This window comes from Delphinapterus leucas, chromosome 10 (assembly GCF_059928025.1).
Source record: "Delphinapterus leucas isolate spDelLeu-1000000601 "Yukka" chromosome 10, BTC_Dleu_Yukka2, whole genome shotgun sequence".
Taxonomy (NCBI): Eukaryota; Metazoa; Chordata; class Mammalia; order Artiodactyla; family Monodontidae; genus Delphinapterus; species Delphinapterus leucas.
The window spans coordinates 100,362,999-100,386,661 of record NC_143138.1 but is presented as its reverse complement, the minus strand read 5'-3'; the positions used below and the strand labels follow the sequence as shown (position 1 = coordinate 100,386,661).

The following is a 23,663-nucleotide window of genomic DNA, read 5'->3' as shown; positions in this document are numbered from 1 at the left end:
GTGCCGGTTATTCTCTCATCCCCTCACTCAGCCCCTCACCCATTCCTTCCCCACCTAAGTCACCTCCTGGCTCATCCAGTAACCGCATACTGAGAGTAGCCCATCTGTCAGGTTGTGAGCTTCGCAAGGGCAGGGCACTCCCCATGGCAGACACAAGCCCGGCATCACCCAGGAGCTCAAAAAGCATTTGTTACATTGAATTGGAATTCACTCGCTCACTCGTTCCACAATCATTTATGTGCAGGCCACTGGGGAGCCGAAGCTTGAGGAAGGAGGAGCTTACAGGCTGAGGAAGACTCCCGTGTGGGAAGAACAGCTCCTGGCCCAGGCAGGAAGCCTGCCTACCTGCAGAGATGTCCAGGGAGATAATGTTTTGAGGGAGGGGGGACACTGTGCCAGGTTGCCAAGTGGGGAAGACAGCGTAGACTGAAGACAAAGGCTGGGCAGAGGCCTGAGGCCCACGTGGAATGTGGCCAGCTCTGGTGGGGCTTAGTGCCGGGGGCTTTATCCAGGGGTAGGGGGCAGTGCCTTGGGCAGATCTTGGCAACAGAAAGGTGGCTCAAAAGCCCTCAAAGATGGATTGAAGGGAGCGAGGATGGAGGAGGGTACCAAGCGGGGGTGGGGGGTTGACCGAAGCAGGGAGGGGACAGAGGCCCTTGGGGCTCCGGAAGGAAGGCCCTTGACTGCAGGAGGTGAGCTGTGCCAAACGCGTGTCAGGCACCAGATCCCTGCAATGAGCGAGGAAGGCGTGGTCCTGGGTACCCCCGCGTGAAGGGGAGGTGGACCCCGGAAACAGGACTGGGTGGACACTGCAGCACACAGGATGCAACCCGGGATGTCTGGTCAGGCTGGGTTGGGACCGTGGGCCTTGGATGCCAGGTGATAGGCAATGCCATGAGGGTGGGTCCCAGGACAGCGGGATGAGCTCTGGGGGAAAATGAGGGCCCCCATGTATAGCAGGATGGTGAGGACATCCCCCAGGAGTGAACTGGGAGCCTGGCCTTCAGGTGCTCATTGACCACGGGCCAGCCACAAATTTTTTTTTTTTTTTTGCAGTACGCGGGCCTCTCACTGTTGTGGCCGCTCCCGCTGCGGAGCACAGCCTCCGACGCGCAGGCTCAGCGACCATGGCTCACAGGCCCAGCTGCTCCACGGCATGTGGGATCTTCCTGGACTGGGGCACGAACCCGTGTCCCCTGCATCAGCAGGCAGACTCTCAACCACTGCGCCACCAGGGAAGCCCCCAGCCACAAATTTTTATCCAGCACCTACTGTGATCCACACAAGGTGCTCAGTTCTGGGGGACAGAGTGGACAAGAAGGACCAAGGCCCTGCCTGCAGGAAGTGTCTTTCTGTGAGAGCAAGGAGGGCCCCACAAACAAATAATGAAACCAGTAACAACAGGGTAAGTTCAGATGGCAACTTACTCCCAGAGCACGGTTGTCTAGAGCAGCCCAAGAAGGCCTCTCTGAGAACTCAAGGGTGGAAGGAGTTCTGTGGGGGTAGAGATGCTCAGGGAGAGAGAACAGCAAGTGCAAAGTCCCTGAGTCTGGGAATACAAGGCCGGCCAGGGAAGTGTACCAGTCTTCAAGACTTCCATCACTTAAGTTCCCTCATGCTAGTTTCTCTTCCCACCTGGGTTTCCTACACCTGTCTGCTTAGAAATGTGCCCCCTTCCCTCCAGCCCACCTGGGGCTCCAGACCCCTGAGGCCCCGGGCAGGGTCAGGACTCTCGCACAGAAGCCTGATGAAATGTGTGCTGGTGAATGAGCCAGGGGCAGGCGTGGCAGGTGGGTGGGGGGTGGTCCCTCAAAGTGCAAGGCGCTTGGCCCAGTAATTAGGCCTGTCGTTAATGAGGTCAAGGTGAAGAGTTTCTGACGCGGCCCTTGGTAGCCAGACAGAAGGAGAGACAGTGGACACCCTGGGTCAACACCAGCCCACACAGCCCTGCCCAGGCCGGGCTGATCCCTCGACCCTCGACCTCAGGACCTTGCTTGTTACCTCCTAGTGCTTATGACAATCTGGAAGCTTTTAATTCCTATTCTGTTCATGTGTCTTTTGTCCATCTCCTAGGCTGTAATGTTTGAGTCCCTCGGGGTAGGCTGGGGCCTGTCCTGCTCACCACAGGGCCCCAGAGCCCAGCTCCACACACAGCAGGAGCATGTAAATCATTTTCCCTGAAACTGAACGAGCTGAGATTTCTGTTTGGTTCACTGAAGTATTCCCTGGGGTCTAGCACACAATAGGTGCTCAAGAAATATTTGTGGACTGAGGGGATGGATCTAGGTTACATCAGGAAGTGCTTCCCTTCTCTAAGACTCAGGTTCACCCTCTGTAGGAAAGTCTAATAATCCCACACTCACAGGGTGAGGAGATGGGGGGTTAAAGGCCATCCCTGATGTGATGGAGCTCTGTTCTGTAACGCATGATAAAAAACTAAAACAAAAAACAAAAAACAACTTTTTGTTCAGAGGAACAGGCTCATGGAGCGAGCAGGAAGGTCATTAAAAGACACCTACTCTGACCCCCTCCTTGCCGCATTTTGCAGGTGGGGAGACCAAGGCCCCTAGTTGGCAGGGAGTCACCCAGGTCATATGACAAACCTGCCTGGCCACATCTCCCTCCTGCCCCAAAGACGGCTCTCAGGGAGAGCTTCCCTTCATAACTCACACCACGCTGCCAATGACAAAAGAGGGCTGCGCTGGGGTGCTGGAAAAGGCCTGACTGAGTTGGTCAAGCCTGGGCAGCAGTGGTGGAGGCGGCACTGGGCTCAAGCCTGTGGCTCTCGGTCGCCAAGAGAGCCCCGGAAGACCCGCTTCCCCTCTCAGTTTGCTGGGGCTAGAAAACTCCGGGGATCCACGCCCACCTGCATGGTAAACCTGACCCACTTTCCCCACCAGGGAAAGCGCTCACAGACCTTCAGGCCTGACGATACAGGTCTCACGGTCCTCCCTCGCTGGACTGAGGCTCTGCGGCCACAGCGCCAGGTGTAGCCCAGCCCTCCCCACTTCCCTGTGCCTCAGTTTCCTGTAGGTGATCAGTGAGCATTACTGAAAGCGTTATCCTCTTCTGAACCTCGTTCGATCCACAGCCATGGAGAGCCCCTGCCAGCTCTAAACGTCTGGGCACCCACCCATCACACGTTCATTTCCTATTCGGTAGTCATCACTGTTAGCAACGGTCTTATGTGTCTCCTGACCGACGGCCCATCTCTCTCTAGAAGGCAGGGCCAGCTCGGCCTGTTCTTGGCTACACCTGAGCTCGCAGCCCAGAGTAGGTGCTCAGTAAAGATTTGCCCAGTGAAGGAACATCTGCTCCCAGCCCCGTGAGGAGGCCTCAGTCCCCTCTGACCACTGGGGGAAATGATGTTCCTCGGCAGAGCCGGAACGGAGGCCAGGCGGCTAGCCCTCCAGCCTGAGCTCTTTTGTCCCCTGTGTCAGGAGGTTTAGAGAGACGCTCAGAGCACACGAGGGCCAAGTCCGGGTGTGGGCAACCTTCTGAGCCGCTGCCCCTCTTGGCCAGGCTGAGAACAAGCTGTGAGGAGCCGTGAGGGGTGGCGCCGGGGCCGCTGGGGTTGGTCGTCTCTGCTGCCCCGGGCCAGCCCCTCTGGCACGCCAGGGGTAGGGCTCCTGCTTGGCCACGCAGGATTAGGGCTTAGGGGACAGCGCGCAAATAGCTCGTAAGCCTCTGCGTGGAGGTGCTGCTTGGTCAGCAGCACCCCCCGCCACCTCCCCTCACTGGCTTAGCCCCACAGGCTGCGTCACCACAGCTGAGTGACGCCTTAGACTGAGCTGAGAATGTCAAGGGGGGAGAGGGAAGGAGAGGCCGACTCTCCTCTCCTTCCGGCCTCCTCTCCTCCCGCCTCACTTCCTTCCTCCTTCTTCCTTCCCTCCCACTGCAACATTTGGCCTCAGCTGGGTGCTGGGGACACTGAGATGAATCCTAGACAGTCCCCGTCCTCAAGGAGCTCCCAGGCTTAGGAGGCAGCAGACAAAGGGAAAACTAATAACCGTGAGAGGTGGGAATATGCTCCAGCCCCAGTGCTGTGGGGGCCCAGAGGAGTGAGATTTGGACCAGGAAGTGGGGAAGCTCCCCAGCCTAGGCAGGGGGACAGCTGGGTCCAGGTCCAAGGAGGGAAGGGCCGGCTGGCGTAGAGGCGCTGGGGCCGCGGGATGGGATGGCAGGGGAGGCAGGAGGGCCTACGAGTCCGGGGGGCCAGCTGGCGGCCAGCAGGGGCCACTAAAGTTACAAGCAGGGGAGGGGCGTGGCCAGGTTCCATTCTAGGAGATGTTCTGGAGTCTGGCTGGAGGAGTATCAGGGTGTACTTGGGCAAGTGCTGGGCCCAGGGTGACAGCCCTGCCCAGTGGTGGCCTCTCTGCTGGGGCTCCTACCTGCCCTGAGGTCAGGGCTGGCACAAGTGGAAGGTCATCTGGTATCTGCCACTGGCAGCAACCTTGGAGAAGGGGCACCTGCCCACCTGCTCGAGAGCCACGAGGGGCTCCCAGCTTCGGCAGCCTTGCTGGGGGTAGGTGCAGACACCAGTGGGCTGAGGCCGGGCCAGAGCCAGGGCCACCTAAGGTCTGGCCTGGGGCTCTTTCTGGGGCACCCAATCCCTGCTTCCGTACCTCCTCCTTCCAGGAACTGGGAACAGTGCTGAGGACCTGGAGCCAAGAGGTCAGGATCAAGTCGCAGCCTGAACCACTTCCAAGCTGCACAGCCTCTGGCAGCCACTCCCCTCCCCGGGCCTCAGTCTCCTCTTAGTGAGACAGGCATCTCGAGACCCCCGTGGTGCCTGCCTCACTGTGGCATGGGAGGGGCTGTCAGGGTCATCTGACACAGACTGAGGCTGGAACCTCAGTGTCAGAGCTGGAGGGGCCTCTTGTACAGATGGGAAAACAGCCTTGGAGAGAGGGCTGGGCCTGGCAAAGGCCTTGTCCAGGTCGGAACAGGGGAGCAGCAGGACACAGTGCTCATGCACAAAGGCTGTGCCTGCCTGTGACTCTGTCTCGACTCAGTAAATATTTGAGCCTCAGTCTCAGCATCTGTACAATGGACATCCTTGAAGACGGCAGAGGGTTACAGAAGATGATGCATGGAAAGTGCTCGGCACCATGTCTGGCGCTCAGTCAGGGCCAGACTTCACGGGAGCCCCGACCCAGGCCTCTGGAGCTCAGCTCCCCTGTGGCAGCAGAACCTGGCACAGCACACCCTCACCTCTGCGTCGTTCGGCTGAGAGGATGCACGCTGGAGTCTCAGGCTGGGCCCCTCCCCTGCCTCTAGCCTCCATCTTATCTGTCACTGTGATTGGCGCCTGTTAGGTGGCGGGGGGCTGTTTTTCCCTCTCCTTTCTCCCAGCCATATGCAAGTGCTCTCAGTTCAAGTAATGCGCTAATGGAAACCCTAACACATTAATAAATGTTTAGCGAGAGAGAGAGCATGCATGATCGTACGTAATTAGACACTCAACGGAGGAGTTCTGTTGGCACAACTCTCTGGCTCCCTTTCTGTATTTTCCTCCATCATCCCCTAAGAGAGATGCAGAGGGAGGCAGGGAGGAGAGGGTGGGGCAGGGGTCCAGCTCTGGACTCACCACTGGGTGGCCTCTGCAGCTGCTCCCTTCTCCAGGCCTCAGGGTCTTCACCCCTCCAATGGGGACATTTGTCCCGCTCTGCCCACTTCACAGATGCCCTGTAAAGTATCAATATCTAATCACCAGGGTGGTTTTCCACACATTCCCTGGCAGCCCAGTTCCCTTCTTCCTGCTGTCAGGACTTTGTATAAAGCACTGGACTGCTCGCTGCCTCCTGGGCAGGTAGAGCGGAGGGCAAAGGGAGAGGCCTCAGGACAGGACAGGGGCTTCGCAGCCAGGGCCCCAGCACCTCCACTAGCCCCCATGGCGGCAGGACGGAAATCACCCCCCTCCATCACTGAGCCAGCCTATGAGAACTGAGCCAGCCTATGAAGCACGGCTGGCACAGAAAAGGTCCCCAATAAATGTCAGCTCCCCTCCCCAGCTTCTCATCGGCCCTTGAGCTGCCGAATCGGACACTTGCTGGTGCTCAGGAGAAGGTACCTTCCTGGAACTTCAAACGAAACCCACCCGCTCCAGGAGCTGAAGGAAGGGGAAAGCTTCAGGTCAGCTTGGGGGGCTAGGGGATGGTGGGGAGGAGGGGGGCCTGGCCCCAGCTGGGAAGTAGAGGGTCGACTCCAGAGCCCCCGGGAGCGGCAGCCCTCTTTGCCACCTTCTTTAGAGCCAGATATCTTATCTTCTCATTGAGATGGAGCCCCGTTAAAACCAAAATAAATAAATATTTAAAAAACCCCGTTCCCCTACCATTCCCATATTGCCATTTCGATTAGATTAAATTTTAAGAGCACACAAATGTAATGTTCCTCTCAGATCAAATTAGAAACAGGTGCACTTTTGCATAAGGAAATTAAGTTGCAGACAATACGAAGATTTGTGAGAATGCAGGCACGGATGATGAAAATAAGTAGCCCTTTTATTTGTAATTATTGAGGCAATCTGTTCGCAAAGTGTACATGTTAATGGTCTGACAGATCTGTGGACTCCAGCAGGCTGCCGTGAACAACTCAGAGCCGTTCTGAAAGTAACAGATTTTTTTTCTTAGAAAATATATGTACATTCTCTTCTCCCTCTCCTGGCAGTATTTACAAGGCATGAAATGCCATAAATAGGAATTCCGTGGTTACACAAGGCCCCTCCCTAGAGTTCAAACTTGATCTGGGCAGAAGACACATTCTGACAGTTTAACTCTTCCTTCGATAGCCCAGCTGCCTGCAAGGCAGCCGGGAGGGGGCAGGTGGTCCCGAGGCTGCCGGTCAAGGGCTGGGGTCGTCGATGCGCCTCCGGCAGTAGGGGCAGCAGGTGTGCTGAAGCACCAGCAGCTCGTAGTCCTCTGAGTGGAACATCTGAGGAGAGACGGCCGGGACCCCAGGCCGCAGCTCTGGGCGCTCAGCAGCCCCAAGCTTGGTGGGGACCACTGACCTTCCAAGGGCAGGTGGGTTGGCAGTGAGTCGGGACTAGAAACACCACATCCAGGCCACATTTGTCTGAGGACTGGGAGGGAGGGGGAGAAGGCCTGAGGCCCCTTTTTTTCCTAAATGAAGTTCAAAGGTGCATCACATTTGCCCAGCCCTCCTGGTTTAAGGGCAGGTACAGAAAGCACAGGGTCAGGGGCAAGTCCACTCCAGACAGCCCATGGAATGCATGTGAGAGTGGGGAGGGCCTAAGGATGGCCGAGTCTTTCTCCCAACTCGGAGCCCTGGCCTTGGCCTTGGCCGCTGAGGGACACCTGTGCTCCTCCCAGATGCCTGGCCTCCCTAAGGGGACATCTGGGAAATGGAAAAGCAGTGGAGATGAGAAACTGGGAACCACACATGAGCTGCAGGCAGCAGGCAAGGTACCTGGAAGCAGGAGGGGCACATGGTGATGGAGGCGTCAGGCAGGAGGGAGCGGAAGTACTGCCACCGCAGGGGCGGGGGCCAGCGCTTGATGAGCACGTCCCGCCGGCTCATGGAGCGCAGCACCGAGCGGTTCACCACCACGGGCACAAACTCCAAGCCACCTTGCTGTAGGGCAGGCGGGGAGAGGGGCACCAGGGCCCTCACTCAGCCACGGGGACATGTTTACGTGGATTATGATCCCACAGAGGACCCCAGACACTTCCCCCACCGGGTCCCTCAATAGAACCTGGCCAGGCCACCTCTGTGAAGGCACCTCCTCTCCCCCGAGTGGCCCCGACAGGGAGTGTGCGCAGGAAAGGGACCCAAGACCACCCTCCCAGCAGGCCTCATGGGCCTCAGCAGCCTGTCACTCAGAGGGGCGCCCTCACCTCGAAGCTCAGCTTGGCTGTGAAGGGGTCATCGTCTCCCATGGAGTCCAGGGTCTCGTCCAGCCTCAGAGTCTGGGAAGCTGCAGGAGCTAGTCAAGGACGGGACCTGAGGCCGAGGGACAGGCCCCACCCTCCACCCGATGCGTTGAGACCCACGGGAGCTCCCTCCAGGCCTCGAGTGGCACTCTCCCTACCAGCCGTGGGGAAGCGTGGCAAGGTCTGTGGAGTGGCTTTCCAGATGGAGGGACGGAGGGAATGTGGGCCGGGGTGACGCCACGGTCACACGAGGCCGGGGCCACACCCAGAGCACAGGTGGGGAAGGAGGAGACAAGGGCCTCTGACGGGCCTCTGCTGCCCCCTCAGACCAGGCACGGCTCATGGAGACTGGCGAGAAGCCCCGTGTGAGCGGAGGCCTGTGGGCCTGCTGGTGTGGGAGCAGCAGCGATGGGCCTGGCTGGAAACCACGGCCGGCAAACCCGCCAGCTCCTGGAGAAACACGCAGCAGCTGCCGGGTGGTCTGCAGGCACCTGAGGTGGCCTCGCAGATCCTGTTTCAGGGAGAAGGCGGAGAGCGCCTGCGGATCCCAGGGAGCCGCCCCTCTGCCAGGTTGGCTAGGTCCGATGAGGAAGGGCCCCCCAGGGGAAGGGAGGCTGCTGGTGCTGAGTCAGGTGCGGGACGTGGCCCCGCACAGCAGCTACGACCCAGCCTAAGCATCTGACGTGAGTGTGTAGAGGGTGGGCGTGAGTGCAGATACGGTTCCCGTCTCCGTCCTTCAGTAAACAACTGCCTGGGTGTTCCTCAATCCTGCTCCTCCAAACGTGGTCCACAGACCAGCGGCATCAGCCTCGTCTGAAAGCTTGTAGAAACACCGGCTCCCAGCCCGCCGAGACCTGCCCACCCAGCTGCTGTGTGCTCACAAGGCCCACCGTGTGCACACCGTGGCTCAGCTGGGACCATGACTGCGGTCCTGGCCACAGGGACACCTGTCGTGTGGCCTGTGGCCCGAGCTGTTCCAGGGAGGGCGTGCCCTGGGGTTTATGCTGACACACTGGGAGGAGCACCAGGGGTCGCAGGGCTGATGGGATGCAGGCTGGGCACTGCTGGTGGGGACAGGGCAGGTGCAGCCTAAGAATGAAACTACCAGAGGATAGCAGGCCCCAGAGGACAAGAGGCAGGCTCCCGTCAGCGCTGAGCAAGCATCTGGGTGAGGCTGAGCACCCGTCCACGCTAGGTTTCTCTACACCCTTTTGTTGCTTGGCCTGTCCAAGTTGTGTTTCTGTCCCTTGTCCATAAAAGTGACCTGACCAGAAGAGCTGGGCCACCGATCCAGGCGTCATATGCCGCGTTGGCTGCTCATCAGCCCCACAGCCAGAAGCAGGGGAGCGCCTTTCAGGAGCCAGGGGTGGGTGGGAGGCCCTCCTGGGTGGAAGGCCAAGGTGGCATCTCCACTTCCATGTGCCACTTCTGGCCTGTGGGCACGTGCTGTCCCCTCCTGCACCGCTGCACCCTGGCCAGCGCTCTGCCCATTTCTGGCCCTGTGCCTGCTCCCACATGGTCCTCGCCATCACACAGGGTGGCCTGCCCTGCCCTGGCCTTACCCCCCAAGGCCCCTGCCTCCTGGCGTGCTCCCAGGCCGACGCTCAGCCGACACACACAGGGTCTGGCCAGCACCCAGGATACTGTTGCTTGCGATCTCTTGCCATTTATTCTCACGCTTGTGTCTTGGCGCCTCCAGGTCAATTAGGGAGACGGCTTCTTCATCAGTAATCCCCTCCTCCAGGTAGAATTCAACCAGGTGCAGCACCTCTGCAGGCACGGGGAGGGGGAGGGGCTGGGGCTGGAATGCTCTCACCAGGCAGCGCGAGGGGGTGGAAGGGTCCCAGAGCTCCTTCCCCACCCAGCACAGGCCTCTCTGAAAGCTGGCAGGTGCAGCATTGCTGCCTGCCACACATCTGGGGTAAGCAAGCATGTGTGCGTGTACGTGTGTGCGCGTGCAGGCATGCGTGTGTACGCAAGGGTGAGCACCGGGGGCCTTTACCCCTGCTCTGTCCCCCTAGGAGCCGGAGGGACTCCTCTCCAACGGAAGAAGAGAAGCGTCTCTGCACAGCTACTGGGAAAGGGCTTTTGACCCTCGTCAACATGGAAGGAGCTGGGGCTTGAGAGCCACATCAGCCTTGCAGGCGGAGTGCCTGACTAGCGGCGCCTCTTCCCAGGCATTTTCATCAGGCAGCGCTGCACACTGGGCTCTGAGGGGTGGGTGCTTCAGGTCGGGGCAGCACTGGGGTCCTGCCTCTGGGAACCCGGAGTGGCTGTGTGTGTCAGGCGGGGTGGGGGTCTCACGGTCCCCAATTTCCAGAGGAGGACACAGGTGCCCCACCCACATGCTGGCCGCCCCAACCGCACACGGCACTCACCGTAGGAAGAGGCTGAGAAGACGAAGGGCTGGCGGCAATTGATGCAAACGTTGCCCAGGTTGTTTAGCAGCGGGTTGTTGGTGGAGCAGCGGTAGCACAAGGGCACCAGCTCCTACAAAACGCCAGCACCACAAAGGCCCGAGGGCCCAGCAGGGGTGGGGTGGGGTCCAGCCCCGTCTCCTCCCCTGGTTTCAGCTCCCTGGGGCCTGGCAGCTGAGAGGAAAGGCCACCTGGGTAGGTGGGAAGGGGGCACTGGAGAGGGCGCAGCGCACAGGCTCTGAGCTGTGGCAAAGCAGCATAAGGGCCTACAGGGACCACAGCGGCGCTGGACACCCCCTTCCCAGGCAGGGCTCAGCAGCGCGGTTCTCCTGGCAGGAATGACAACCACCGCGGCCCCCGTTTACCAGCCAGTCCCTGTGCTCCATGGACTGCACTAAGCACATTACCCACGCTGGCTCACTTCTCCTCACAGCCTCTCGTGGGAAAGCTATCAGGCGCATCCCCATTTCATAGAGCTGGAAACCGAGGAAATGGGGGAACTGGGATTTGAACCTAGATCTGTCTGATGCCAAGTCTCCGCTCTGTGCTTGAAGGAGGGGACTGTGAAAGAGACAGCGGCTGGTTGGGTTGGAGGAAGGCGGGCTGGGGCACTGACTGAGCTGCAGACACTCGGAGTAGATTTGCTGGCAAGTGACAAGCCGGTTCCAGAAGGGGTGGGCTAGGGGAGGGGCTCCTAGGCTGAGGTGAAGGCAGGGCCGACCTGGGCACTGGGGTGGAGCAGACCTGGAGCCTCGGGAGAGCTAGGAAGCAAGGGAGGGCAGGGCTGTGGCGGAGAAGAGAGGACACAGAGAGGGAAGAGGGGGAGAGTTGGCAAGCCAGGGCTTGGGCGACAGAGGGGAGGGAGGGAGCGCAAAGCCCCAGGAGCACGGCAGCCATCTACAAATGAACCCAGGTCGAACTAGGAGGTGTCAGGAGAAGCCTCCTGCCCGAGGGGGCCGCGCCCTCACCTCGCTGTCCTGGAAGGGCTTGGAGCGGATGGTCAGGCTGCCCAGCTCGATGGACTTCTGGAACCTGGCGGGGGTCTGCAGGCCCTGCAGTTTGTCATAGGCGTGCCGGGCCAGCTTGTAGGCACCCAGTGCTTTGCTCTGTTTGGCTAGAGTGAAGAGCGTGTTCCTGCCAATGACGACGTTAAGGACAGTAGAGGCCACTCCAGGCCCGGGAGCTGGCACTGCCCACCTCTGGAGCGAGCTCCGTGCTGGAACGCAGCTCGTGCTGGTGCCAGGAGAGCACGGGAAGGAGTCTGAGCACTGCCTCGCTCATTCGTGGGATGTAAGTATATTTCTCGGGTATCAAGGCCCAGAGATTTTTCCAGAGATAGAGACAGCGTAGTTTCCATTAATATTTTAATCTTGCTTGGGGTTTCTGGGCCTGCTGACGGCTCATTCTGTACCCTGCCTAAGCCAAAACGGCTCCCTCGGCCTCACCCAGCCTGCCAGCCAGGCCCTAGGATGCCTGGCACCAAGTACCCCCCTGCTCCAGCCCCGCCAACGGAGTCTGGTCCCCGACCGCCTGGAGGCCGGTCCCCGGTGCAGACACTCCTCTGTCTGCACTTCACCAAGGCCATGGCGAGCTCTGAGCGCAGCCTCCCTTGCTCCAAGGCCCTCCTTGGAACTCCTAGGCTTTGTGCTCCATCTCAGGTCACCTCAAAGGCCGGCTGTGCCCAGGCCTGGCCTGCCCTTCCTCCCCTCCCCCCACCTATGAATGCCCTTCCCCACTTCTCCCTAACACGCCTCAGCTAAATGAGGCCCAGGCCCAACCTCCTCCCCACTCTCCCCCGAGGCTCCTGTTCCCCACACCCCCAGCGCGGCCCCGCCCACCCCAGCAGTCACGTGGAGGCCAGTTTCCTTGTCTGTGTCTCCACCGTGCCTGATCAGAGTCAGGCGCTGTGTCGGGAGCTGTTTCCACATCCCCAGTGGACAGCAAGGGTGAAGCTCAGGGCAAGGGTTCAGTCAAACTCTGCTGACTTGAACAGAACTTGCAGCAAAGGCCGGGTGTAGGTCCCGAGAGCCCCTTGGTCTGTGGCAGCTTCCCCTGAAATGTAAATGACGGGCCTGAAACCCTTTAGAGAAGCTAGTTCTCACCTCTGAACCCTCGACTGGGAGGGCTTTTTACTCAAGGAAAGAAGGCAGGGTTGGGTGGGGCTGGGAAGGGGCTTAGAGATAGTGGTGTTTAGAAGAGGACATGGGTTTATTGCGACTTTTATCACTTTGAGGACCTTCAGGATTTGGGGTCATTTCCTGGTCGTTTCTGGCAGCACAGGCCCTCAGGCCCCGCCTCAGCGCACGGCCCCTCTGTGGCCCTTACCAGACAGAGAAGGAGAGGCCGGCTCACAGGGAGGCCCTCAGGCCGCTGCCCCTCCAGCCTGGCTCACACGCAGGGGGCCTTCAGCTCCTCCCTCCCCCCACCTCACTTCCCTCCAAGCCCTTCCAGGCGCTGGGCGCTCCCCTGGAACATGTACTCCACGTCTTCCCTGGTTACCTCAGCCTACAGGATGGCTGTCACCTCCTCTAGGCAGCCTTCGCCAACCTTGGCCCCGGCCTTAGCTGCATTCCACCCTGGGACACAGCACACGCCCCACTGAACCAGGCCCTGACACTTGTCGCCTCCCCCATTTGTGGCAGTTTGTCGCCTACTGCCTGGTCTGGCACCGGGGATGCAGCAGGTGCTCTGTCCGCCTGGGCTGAATAAACGCTCCCCCCCCACCCCCCAGGGAAGTGCCCAATATTCCAAGCCCCGACGGCCTGGCGTTTCCTTCACTTCAGTCACACCCTCATCTGTGGGTTCTGGGAGGGCCTGGACAGTGTGTTGTCCAGAGGCCTGCTGCTGGGCCCAGCCCAGAGAGCCCTGAAAACTAATCCTCCCTTGGCGCTCCCTCGGTCTCCCTGGCTGAGCCTCTCGTCCAGCCGAACAGCAGCGGCAGGGCGAGCTCTCTCCCCTCCCCGAGGCAGCTGGAGAGAGGGAAACTTCTGCCAGCAAAGTGCTCTGGCCATTAGACAAGAGGGGCGGGACAGAGGGTGGGGTGAGAGAAAGGATACACTTTAGAGATGCCCAGGGGAGTGTCCTTGGTCAGGCTGTGCAGCAGGAACCTGGAGATGTTGAAGAGCGTTTCGGGAAGGTGGAAACTGAACGGCTCCTCCTGCCGTGAGGAAAGCAAACAGGGTTGAATTTCTCAACCGAGCTGCTGCTGGGCCGGGCGAGAGGCAGACACCAGTAGCTCCAAGCGACTTCAACAGAACAGCAGACCCACCCAGTGGGCACCTACTGTGTGCCAGGCGCCTGCAGCCACTGCCTCCGGTGGTCCCCAACCCAACCCCGTGAGGGAAGCATTGTCATCCTCACTGTGCTGACGAGAAAACCGAGGTCTCGAGAGATGATCTGCCCAAGTCACCAGCTAGAAAGGAGTGGAGCTGGGATTCAAACCCAGGTCTGATCCCAAAGCCCAACAATGTCTTTCTCCCAAGCTCACTGCCTCTGGGCTCAGTAAGGATTCCACTTCCCTGAGCTCAAGCTGTCTCCAAGTAGCTCTAAAAGAGGAGACCTTTATGCGGTTTAAGACATGACCTCCATATAAGCACGTCTTTAAGCGGAGGCAATTAACCCTTGGTAGGATGAAATCGCAGGCCTCTTCTCTGCTGTACAGCAGCAGCCTGACTGTGCGACGCCCACAGGTGTGACAGGCGCTGGGGCTCCCAGCTGCATCCCTCCACCCCCAGAGCCCGGCACAGGCCCTGACAGATAGGCACTCAAGACATGCTGAGGTGAATGAACAGGTCTTCTGCACCCAGAGGCTGCCAGAAGCTGAACACAGTAGAGCAGAGGGAACTTTCTATCAGGAGGAGTCTATAAAAGGTTAAGAAAACCCTGTTTCGAAGGAATCTGGCACGCGGCTTTAGATGACAAGATGAAAGCAGGCCAGCTACCCGCCCCCACCCCCCACCAGTGAGCACCTAATGGTGATAAAACTGACATTTCCTGAAGGGTCTTGCTAGGCCACAGTCATCACTGAGCCACCAGGACTTAGGCCCTCAGTTTGTGAGGGTCTTAGGTCTCAGTTTGTGAGGACTCACTTTATACTACTTCTTTGGTCCAGAACCCAGCATTCTCTCTTTAGTTCTCACTTAAATTTCTATAGCTTCTGTTAGTTCCAAGAACCCAAGAAAACCTGAGAGTGCATCCTTTTCTGGGTGACAGCCAGGGAGAAGCCTGCCTCTGGTTATACTGCACTAGATGTGGAAGCTAAGAAATGTCCCAGAAAGAGGAGGGAGTGTGTGTGTGTGGGGGGGGGGTCCTCGAGATTCGCACCTCTCCTCTGGGAAGGACGCCATTATCTCAGAAAAGGTCTGATGCTTCCCTTTCCAGCCTGCTCTGAATCAGAGCTGCTCTGCCGGGCCCTGATGCCAAACCCTAAAACACCACACTCACCTCCGGGCCTTTGCTCCCGCTGTGACCTCTGCCAGGAATGCCCTTCCTCGTCCTCTTCACTTGCCCCATTCTTACTTATCTCCCACCTCTTGGCTTGGGGGCCACCTCTCCGAGGAAGTCCTCTAAGCGTCTCCTTTGCAGGAACTACACTGCAGTCGCCTGTTACTAGACTATGAGCTCCTGGGGGGCAGGGACAATGTCTCCTTCAGCACTGTGCCCGAGGTCTTGGCACAGGGCGTGTCACACAGCGGGCATTTGTTGAATGAAGGAAGGGCCCAGTGAAGAAGCCTGAGCTGGGATGAAGAGCCAGGCCCTGCAAGTGGGTGTGAAGCTGCCACAAGCTCACAGCTGCATCAGGTCCTGGGGCAGAGCTCAGCTGTTCCAGAGAGGAGACCGCCAGGCCCCTGCCTCCAGGGGCCAAGGGCGATGAAGAGCAGGGAGAGACGGAGCTGGGTCCCAAAGTGGCTCAGGCAAATTGAGACCGGGCTGGGCCCTGACTTCCACCCTGAGTTTGGGGTCTTTAATTTGGAGGGCTTCTTTCCAGGTAAGCACCTGATAGAGATAAGGGGCCCCAAAAAGACTGTAGGGAAGATGAGGTCCCTCGAGACCACTGGGCCTGGTGCGGGGAAGAGGTGAGATGCAGGGCTAATGGCTCAGGCAGGGAACCTCCCCTCCCCACAAGAGTCATTCTTGCCAGACTTCCCCCAGAGGCAGAGAATGTGCCAGGAGCTCAGCACAAATGAGGGGAAAGAGGCACCAAGGGTGGAAGGCAGGGCCTTTGAGACACCCAAAGGCAACTACTCAGCCTGCGGGGAGTAGGCCAATGGAAAACTGGTTTGAGGCCTCCGCACAGGGCAGTGGGAAGAGCTGAGACTCGTGCAGGGTCACTCTTCCAAGTGCTTCCCAATATTAACTCACTGAATCCTCACAACAACGCCATCAGGTAGGTACTGTTATTATCCTCCTTTTACAGAGAAGGAAGCTGAAGCATAGAGGAAAGTAAACGACTTGCCCAAGGTCACACAGTGGAGCTGGGGCGTGAGGCCAGGGGTCTGCCTTCTCTAAATTAGTGGGGTGGGGGGCTAAAAGCACAGGCTCAAAGTCAGCCTGCCTGGGTTCAAGTCCTGGCTCTGCTACTTACTAGCTGTGGGATCTCTCTGTCCAGTGCCTCGGTTTCTTCATCTGTAAGATGGGGATGACAGCACTTATCTCACTGCATGGTTGAAAGGCTGACACAATAAAGCCCTCAGCACATTGCCTCGTATGTAGCAAGTGCTCAGTAAAGGTCGTCTATTGATATTACCCTCTGGCTTACGAGCACAGGATAAGCTCACGTTGTTGAGTGATCGAAGGTACACAAAATAGGGAGGCTGATAACAATCTGTCACCTGTTCCCTACTGTCAGGAGGCAGATTTAAAATGGCTTAATCAGAAGGATCCAGGAGTAACTAAAAAGAACTATTTGGGTCTCTGGAGATCAAGGCGACACTCTTCTTTATAGAGAAGGAAACTGAGGGTCAGAGAGGAGAAGTAAATTGCTCAAGGTCACACAGCAGGTCAGTGGCAGGGCCAGGGAAGAGACCTCAGGCCTTTGGTTAGAGCTAGACCTTCACCCACCTAGAAGAGAGGGCCCCAGGCAACGTCCCCCACCGATCACTTAGAGAGACAGCACTTTGAGTGGCTAATCCAGAGTCTGCCCGAGTCATCCAAACCTGAAGCAAGCAACCAGAAGGGCCCACTCCAGCTCTGGCTTGCTAATTCTGAAGCCCACATGCTGCACCTCAAACAAGTAACCAATCAAGGAAAATCAAAGTTCCAAACTGTCTCCCAGGAGGAGACGAGGATTTCTCAGCAGGTCATCATGCCCTGGGTTTACCCTCCATCCAGAGGTCTGCTGCTCTGTTAAGACGTACCCAGGGCTCCCAGCTCAGCCGGGACTGGTGCCCCCGCCAGGACTCATCTCCCGGCCACCTTACCGTGTACCGCTGAATGGCGTGGTAGCCGTGGTACAGCTCAGCCAAGTGCTGGAAGTGGTGGAACTTGCCGAGCATCACGTCCTTCTGGGCAGGGTCTGCAGGGCACAGCGGGAGGGGAGCAGGGCAGGAGGGAGAGGGCGTGTCAGACTGTGCAGGTTCTCCCCCGACACCAGACCTGAGCCAGGGAGATGGGAAAGGCGCTCTGCGCAGGAGCTGCGCTATCCTGAGGCAGCTAACATCTTGGCGGGGCAGAGCACACGGCGGGACTTCTCTCAGGGTCATTCCCTGGGGGAGGGCCAGCTGTGCAAGAGGGCGATCACTGGCATCCAGACAAGCCAGAGCCACCTGGCAGGGAGGGTGGACAGACGTCAAGTTCATTCACGCTCACCTCATGGCTCTTCCCTCTGTGTCCTTGCGTATCAAATCACAAACCACTGGCCAGAACAAAAAATGCCACCTTCTGCTAGAGCTTGACAGTTTTCAAACTATAACCATGGTTCTGGGAGGCTCACAGCAGCCTTATGAAGGAAGCAGAGCGGGATGACCCCCACACTACAGATGGGGCTGCAGTGCTGAGGAAGGACTGTGACTTGTTACGAGTCGCCTAGCTGCTCCAATGCCAGTGTCTTTCCCACTCCTGCAGGCTGGCCTCGGCCCAGTGGAGAGCATCTCCCTGCCCCGTCTGCTTCCAGAACTCCCTCAGTGCATCATGGGAAGTCTTGTGAAAGAAAGCAACATCGAAACTATCTTCCTGCCTGGGATGAGCGAGAATCTGGAGTGTGTTACTGTAAACGGATCTCTTTTTCACCTTTTCATTTAGTTCAACATTTTGAAACCACGGCTCAGCCAGGTCCAGTTACGGGTTCCCAGGTAGCGGGGAAAAGATATGTTCTGAATTAGCAACACAGGGCAAAGCCCAGGGCTTTAATTAAAACCTCGCAGCTCTTCCGATGTTTATCTTGGTGCCAGAGTGGGGCCGGGAAAACAAGCGGCCCTGCTGATGTTTACTTACCTTGAGCTATATCGAGGCACTGCATGGACAGCATCCAGTAATAATAGGCAGCGTCATTAAATCTGCTCTCGACCACGGCATTGTGTGTGAGCTGCTCCAGCACCCTGACTGCTTCCCCCTGCCGCCCGGCCTTGTGGAACGCTGCAGGGGCACAAAAGCACACACCATGGGGGGAGTTGGGTGGAATTCTGCAGGGCTTGCAAGGGGCTGCTGCAGAAGTAGGACCCTTGTCGGAGCATCTGCAGCACCGCGCTGCTGGGATGCGCCTCTCAGGCCAGAGGCTATAAATAACCAAGGCTACATCCTGAAAAAAAGTACAGAGAGATATACGCCTTTTTGGCTGGGAAAAGGCAACCCGCTTTGGCAAGGCATGGCAGACAGAGAAAGCTGAGGGGCCAAACTGCAGGGCAAAGTCCGAGGACAGAAGCACTGCTCACCATCAGTGAGGTTCTGCCCCCTGCCCTGTTCCAGGACAAAGCCTAGTGACTCCCCAGGTGACACTAACAGGACCTGGCACTCTAACGGCCTCGGTGGTTTTACGGAGTGCTTTTGTTGATGATTCCCTCACAACAGAATCTGTGAATCTGTTGGATCGTCACAACAGACCTAGGAAGACGCTTTTGAATGCACTCGCAAGGTGGAGGTAAAGTGGCACACCCAAGGTCACAGAACTGAGCCCGACTCAAGCGCTTGGTCAGTCTCCAACTGAGTGCTTTTTGATGACAACCTTGGAAAATCTGGCTTGGTTCTAGCAACCAAACATTCGTGAAAACAAGCAAAAATTTCTCACATCCACTTAACAGAAATTTCTTGAGTCCCTACTGTGTGGCCAGACCCTCGGGATGTTGGGGGCAGCTGGGGAAGCACTTCTAGCTGTGACGCTTGCCCACATGTGGGTGGCTCAGATGATCCAAATCCTCTGCGTTAGGGAAGGAAAAGGTCTGGCCTTTGTTCCATTCTCATCTCCAATCTCTTGTCTGAGTACCAAGTTACTATGGCGATGGATTCTTGGAAGGACAGACCAGACAGATGGATAGGTTGATGTGTTTTGCCCAAACATGCACATACTTCAGCAACTGGGTGCTCTGGAAATGCTGAAGCAATGGAGGACGTGCTGTCCTTCAACGGGGCCTTTCAGCTGAGGAGCTTCCACAGGGAGCCACTCCGAAATGTGTCCGGAGGTGGCAACTGTTCCCACAGAGAAGTGCAAATGGGATGCTATGGAACATGACACATCCAACTTCAAATAGAATACTTCCTAGAAAAGCAGTGAACCCTAGTTGGGAGAATCAGCCTCCCCAGTCTGACAGATCCTGGTCCAATTCTGGCTTTGCCACTCTGTGGCTTTGGGACTTTGCAGGGCACAGTTAGCCTCTGCGTCTCTGTAGGCTACGGCCGAGGTGCAAGGTTATGTGGTTAAGCACCCAGTCAGTGTCTGACACACAGAAGGCCATCACATTTAAAAATTATTATTACCATTTAAAGCTCTAGACTTCCTCTCACTCCTGTGCCCAGCCGTTTTACCACTGGATATGCTGAGGAGCAGAGGACACCCCGTTTCCCTGAGCCAGAAGCAGAACCCAAGTTTCTCTTCCGGGTGAGGAAAGCGGCAGGTGGGACCATTCTGGCCATTCTGCGGCCACTCTCCTTCCGTCCTCCCCCACCCTGCCTCAAATTCCCTCTCTGCCACCTCCTAACTGTGGGACTTCAGACAAATCCCTTTACCTCTTCCAACCTCAGTTTTCTCACCTACAAAACGGTACCTACATCACAGGGCTGCTGTGAGGAATAAACAGGAAGATACACTGGAGCTCACGGTGCTTTGCTCAGAGAGGAGACAGGACCTGCTGAAGGTCCTGAGGCATGTGAGTGGTGGTCCCGGGTGCATCCCACGCAGAGCCCGTGTTCCTCCCACGGCTCCATGGCCTTTCAGCACCAAGCACATCACACCCGCCGAGGAAGTTGTCTATCTTGGGGCCCACGGCAGGAGGGCTGGGCAGCCTACCTGACGCGTGTGTCTTGGCAGTGCTTTCTCCTGCCCCTTGTGCAAGGTGCCAGTCTATGTGGCCTACCTTTCTGGGCTTCCTCAAAACGATCGTTCTCTGCTAGCCACTGAGCGTAGGGCACGTAGATGTCATCCTTAAACTCGGGATGCTTCTCACCCAAGGCGAAGGCCTAGAGGAAGGAGCAAATGGCTTCTTAATGCAGCAGCCCCCGCGGCCCCCATGAAAACACGGGTGCTTGGCTGAATCCATCAGGGATGTCATATTTTGCCAGCCTGACAACTCGGAGGAGGAGAGTGCCTCCCCACCTCACCACCCCCAGAAACGCAAAAACAAATCAGCTCTTTGAAAACAAAAGGCAATTAACAGCAATATGCAAGCAACTGGATTCAGTAACAACACAGTCTGTTTCTGAACCACAGAAGTGGCACAGAATCGGAAACATTTTATTTTGAGGCTTTGCGTGGGCTCCTGTCGCGCTGCAAACAGATTTCTTTTAATTGCAGGCGACACCTAAGGAAACATAATTGACATTATCATCATTGCTGCTTATTAGCTGTCAAAGATGACCGTGGTCGTGGTGCTGCATGGGACCCGGTGACTGCTTCATCTAAGCCTCAGAACCACCTGTCAGTCTGGGAGAACCGGAAATGAGTCACGGGGGAAAATATGTGGCAACGGGAAGAAAGTCTGCCTCATGCACAGCCAAGATGCTCTAATTTATGCTGCTTGAGAAATCTGATAAATGTATCTTGAGAAGCCATTATTGCCTCTGTCCCTGGCTCCACCTTTTCTCATCAGTGACCCTGTCACCTCACCAAATGGAGCCAATTATCGGGGAGACAAGAGTCAGACAGCTCTTACCAGCAAAGGCCTTGTAGCGGCTCTGCAGACCAGACCACAGTGGGTGGGTGGGGAGGGTGAGGACGGTGCGCACAGCTCTCATCCCCTCGAGGATGAATTTTAATCCAGGGCAAAGGGAGCCAGTCAGCTGGAGGGCGGGACTTAAGCCACAGAGGGGCAGCACACCAGCTGCTCCACCAGCCCCACCACAGCCATCTCTCCCGCTGGCCTGGCTAATTCTCTGACCGACCCTCATGACAGAGGAGTCGGGGGGAGGGGGCCGGGAAGAGGAGGAGGAGCTGGCCCCTGAAATGGCTCCGGCCGTTTCAGGGAAAGTACAGGTGGCATCTTCTGCCAAAATGCCAGCCAGCAGGTTTTAAATGTCACACAGGTGTGCCTCCCTGTCTGCGATGCTTCAGCCCGTGGTGCTGGTCAGAGGCAGCTCGGACCAACAGCAGGCAGTGGGGGCTGTCGCATTAACTCCCACATCCTTGGGGTCCATCACTGGGCTGGTACACAGCCAGCAGGCCATAAAGATTTTCCAAATGAATGAACGAATAAGTGAACAAACAGAAAGCGAGTATGGAGAGGCCCTCCAGGATACCCTGGCTCAGAGAATTCACAGGTGAGTCTCGTGACTGCCAGGCCAATGTTCACGCCCACAAGGAGGACAGCTGCTCTCCACCCAAACCCCCCAAATCCCCATGTCCCGGGGCTCAGGGAGGGCCCCCTACGCTCACCTCATCCCAGCGCTGGGTGTCCACGTGCAGGTGAACCAAGGACTTCAGGTCACCAATCTTCAGGTAGGTCTCGGCAGCATAGCCAGGGTTATCCAGCTTCTTGAAGTAGTGGGCGCACATCAGCAGGGGCTCCCGCTCGGCCTTGTCCAGCTTACGGGCAATGTCGATGAGCCTGGAGTGGCGAGAGCACAGGAAGGAGATGGACTCCCGGGAAGGGAGCCCGGTGGAAGGAAGCGAGCGTCTGCGTCTTCCCAGGGCAGGCTCGGTGTTGATTCGTGCTGACGTCCCCAGGCCTCCGTATGGCGCCATGGCCCCTGGTGCTTGATGGGAGGTTATTAATTGAGTGAATACTTAATCCAGAAACGCTGCTTGGTAAAGGACACCATCTCCCCCACCTCTTGCGCCTTTCACAGGAGTTACGAACCTATCCAGCAAGCTTTGGGGAGAGAAATCAACGTTTACTCATCACCTATGGGCATCAAGCTCAGCGCCATGAGCTTTCGCATGTGTGATCTCACTGAATCTTCACCGCCCTAAGGGGGTGGTACTGCTATTCCCATTTAACACATGAGGAGACTAAAGGCTAGGGTGAAAGGTGAAGCAACCTGCCCAAGACTCTGCAGCCCGGAAGTGGCAGAGTGCCCTTTCCAGCACCATTTGAGGAATTCTCACAGGAAAGTAGAAGCAGAGGTGGGAGATGTTTTCTGGGACAGGACCTCTCAAGGAAGAGGCATGTGTGGTTCTGCTCTGAGCTCTGGAAGGAAGGCCTGCAGGGAATCTTGACTGTGCCTCTCCTCCTGGCCAAAGTGCTGACCAGGCTGAGGGGCCATGGGGACCACTGGTTCACCACTTTTCCCCAGTGGTAGCCAGCCCTGCCACTGCTCGTGGGCACATGAGGCTGCGTGGAAAGTGCTTGTTCCCTCTGGTCAGGCCGGGGTTTTGAGTAAAACCAGCTCTCCCAAGGGAAAGGGGTTCTACCCAGCTCGCTCTTTGTGAGAAGCAGCTGTAGCAAAGCCCTGTCTCAGAGACAGGTGAGCTCAGGGAGGCCTGTCAATCTGTACTTAGAATAATAATGGCATCTAAAAATAACACTTCTCAGCAAAGAAAGGACACGTGTTTAGGGAAAGGTGGCACAGGCAACCCCTTAGCACCTCCGCCCCCGCCCCGCCCATTAACCCTAATGTCCCTGGAGGAGAAGCACCTTTTACAGCCAGGCCTGGAAGAAGGACAGAACATGCTTAATGTCTCCTTTCTGCACCAGTTAAGTATCCCCCGGGCAGCCTGATTCATATAAGCTGCAAATGAAAGTGGCAGGCAAAGCCAGAGGATTGAGCGGGGGACCTAAAGCTGCCTGGCTCTCTCCTGTACCACACCTTTCATGAACAGAATAACTGGGGGGCAAAATCTGCACCTCTATCTTCAAGAAACGTTATCCTTGGACAAGAGAAAGATGGGGTAGTAGGTCACCCACCCAGGTCCCTTTGTGAGGGACCACACCAACCACATGACTTAGCCATCAACCAGCCGCTCCCCCTCCCAGGTCCCGGGCCACTGCTACCTGTTTCTAGAACAGCCAACAGCTTTCAGGGCTTAGACTGAGCCAAACTCAGGAGCCACTCCCTCACCTCTTCTCCTGTGCCAGCTGTAGCAGCCTATACGTGTGTACATGTGTGAGCACAAAGCCCACTCTCCCTGACGGTGGGAGGAGAAAGCCCTCTGCCTGAAGGTCTGATGCTCTAAGAGTCCTAAGACCAAATCCATGCTCTGTCTGGCAGCTCCACCCCAAGCCCCCGTTGCTTCTGTTCTCTGCCTTGAATCAGCTCTGCCAGAATCAGCTCTGCCGGCCCTGCCCTGACGCACCCTGCCTTGGGTCCTGTCAGTTCACCTCCTCCACGTCTCTCTCGTTCTCTCAGCTGCCGCACTGGCCACTTACCTGGTCCTCCTCTAGTTTTCCCTCCATCCCCCACCTGCTGCCTGAGTGGGCTTCCTAGAGCACAGCCCCGACCAGGGGTCCTCACAACCTACTGACAAATCTAAGCGCCTCAGTTTGGCTGGCCCCGGAGGCCCTCCCGGTGAGGCCAGCCCCGATGCCCCTGCCACAGCCTGCATCCTCCACCCTCACCTGGACCCTTCATGTGACCAATGCCAACTTGTCCTGCTTGGGCAGTTCTTCCACCTGCACGATCTTCCCTTCCTACCATCTCTACCTCCTGAAATTCGTCAAATGACCTTCGTGCAAAGACTACCTCTCAGGAGAAGACATCCAGGGCTCCTCCCGTGAGAATTCACGTCTCCTTCCCTAACATGCTTAGGACTTTTCTTGTTCTTTTCAGGGCC

The 23,663-nt window shown here is 57.4% G+C and overlaps 1 protein-coding gene across 7 annotated transcripts in view; it reads right to left on the bottom strand.

Annotated features, from left to right (window-relative positions):
• IFT122 (intraflagellar transport 122) overlaps nt 1–23,663 on the bottom strand; it is a 77,606-nt gene that overhangs the window by 647 nt on the left and 53,296 nt on the right. For 4 of the 7 annotated variants that reach the window (XM_022562744.2, XM_022562734.2, XM_022562737.2 and 1 more), the window contains 11 exons: nt 21,327–21,498; nt 19,813–19,915; nt 17,741–17,881; nt 16,729–16,823; nt 13,366–13,466; nt 11,278–11,443; nt 10,271–10,382; nt 9,537–9,662; nt 7,857–7,936; nt 7,429–7,593; nt 6,483–6,933 (listed from right to left, as the gene is read on the bottom strand). In XM_022562744.2, the coding sequence (XP_022418452.2) occupies nt 6,844–6,933; nt 7,429–7,593; nt 7,857–7,936; nt 9,537–9,662; nt 10,271–10,382; nt 11,278–11,443; nt 13,366–13,466; nt 16,729–16,823; nt 17,741–17,881; nt 19,813–19,915; nt 21,327–21,498 (1,351 nt within the window). In that variant the 3' untranslated portion in view covers nt 6,483–6,843. Of the gene's footprint in view, nt 1–5,590; nt 5,689–6,482; nt 7,010–7,428; nt 7,594–7,856; nt 7,937–9,536; nt 9,663–10,270; nt 10,383–11,277; nt 11,444–13,365; nt 13,467–16,728; nt 16,824–17,740; nt 17,882–19,812; nt 19,916–21,326; nt 21,499–23,663 lie in introns of those variants that run through there. The other 3 variants (XM_022562735.2, XM_022562736.2, XM_022562741.2) reach the window with 3 other exon arrangements.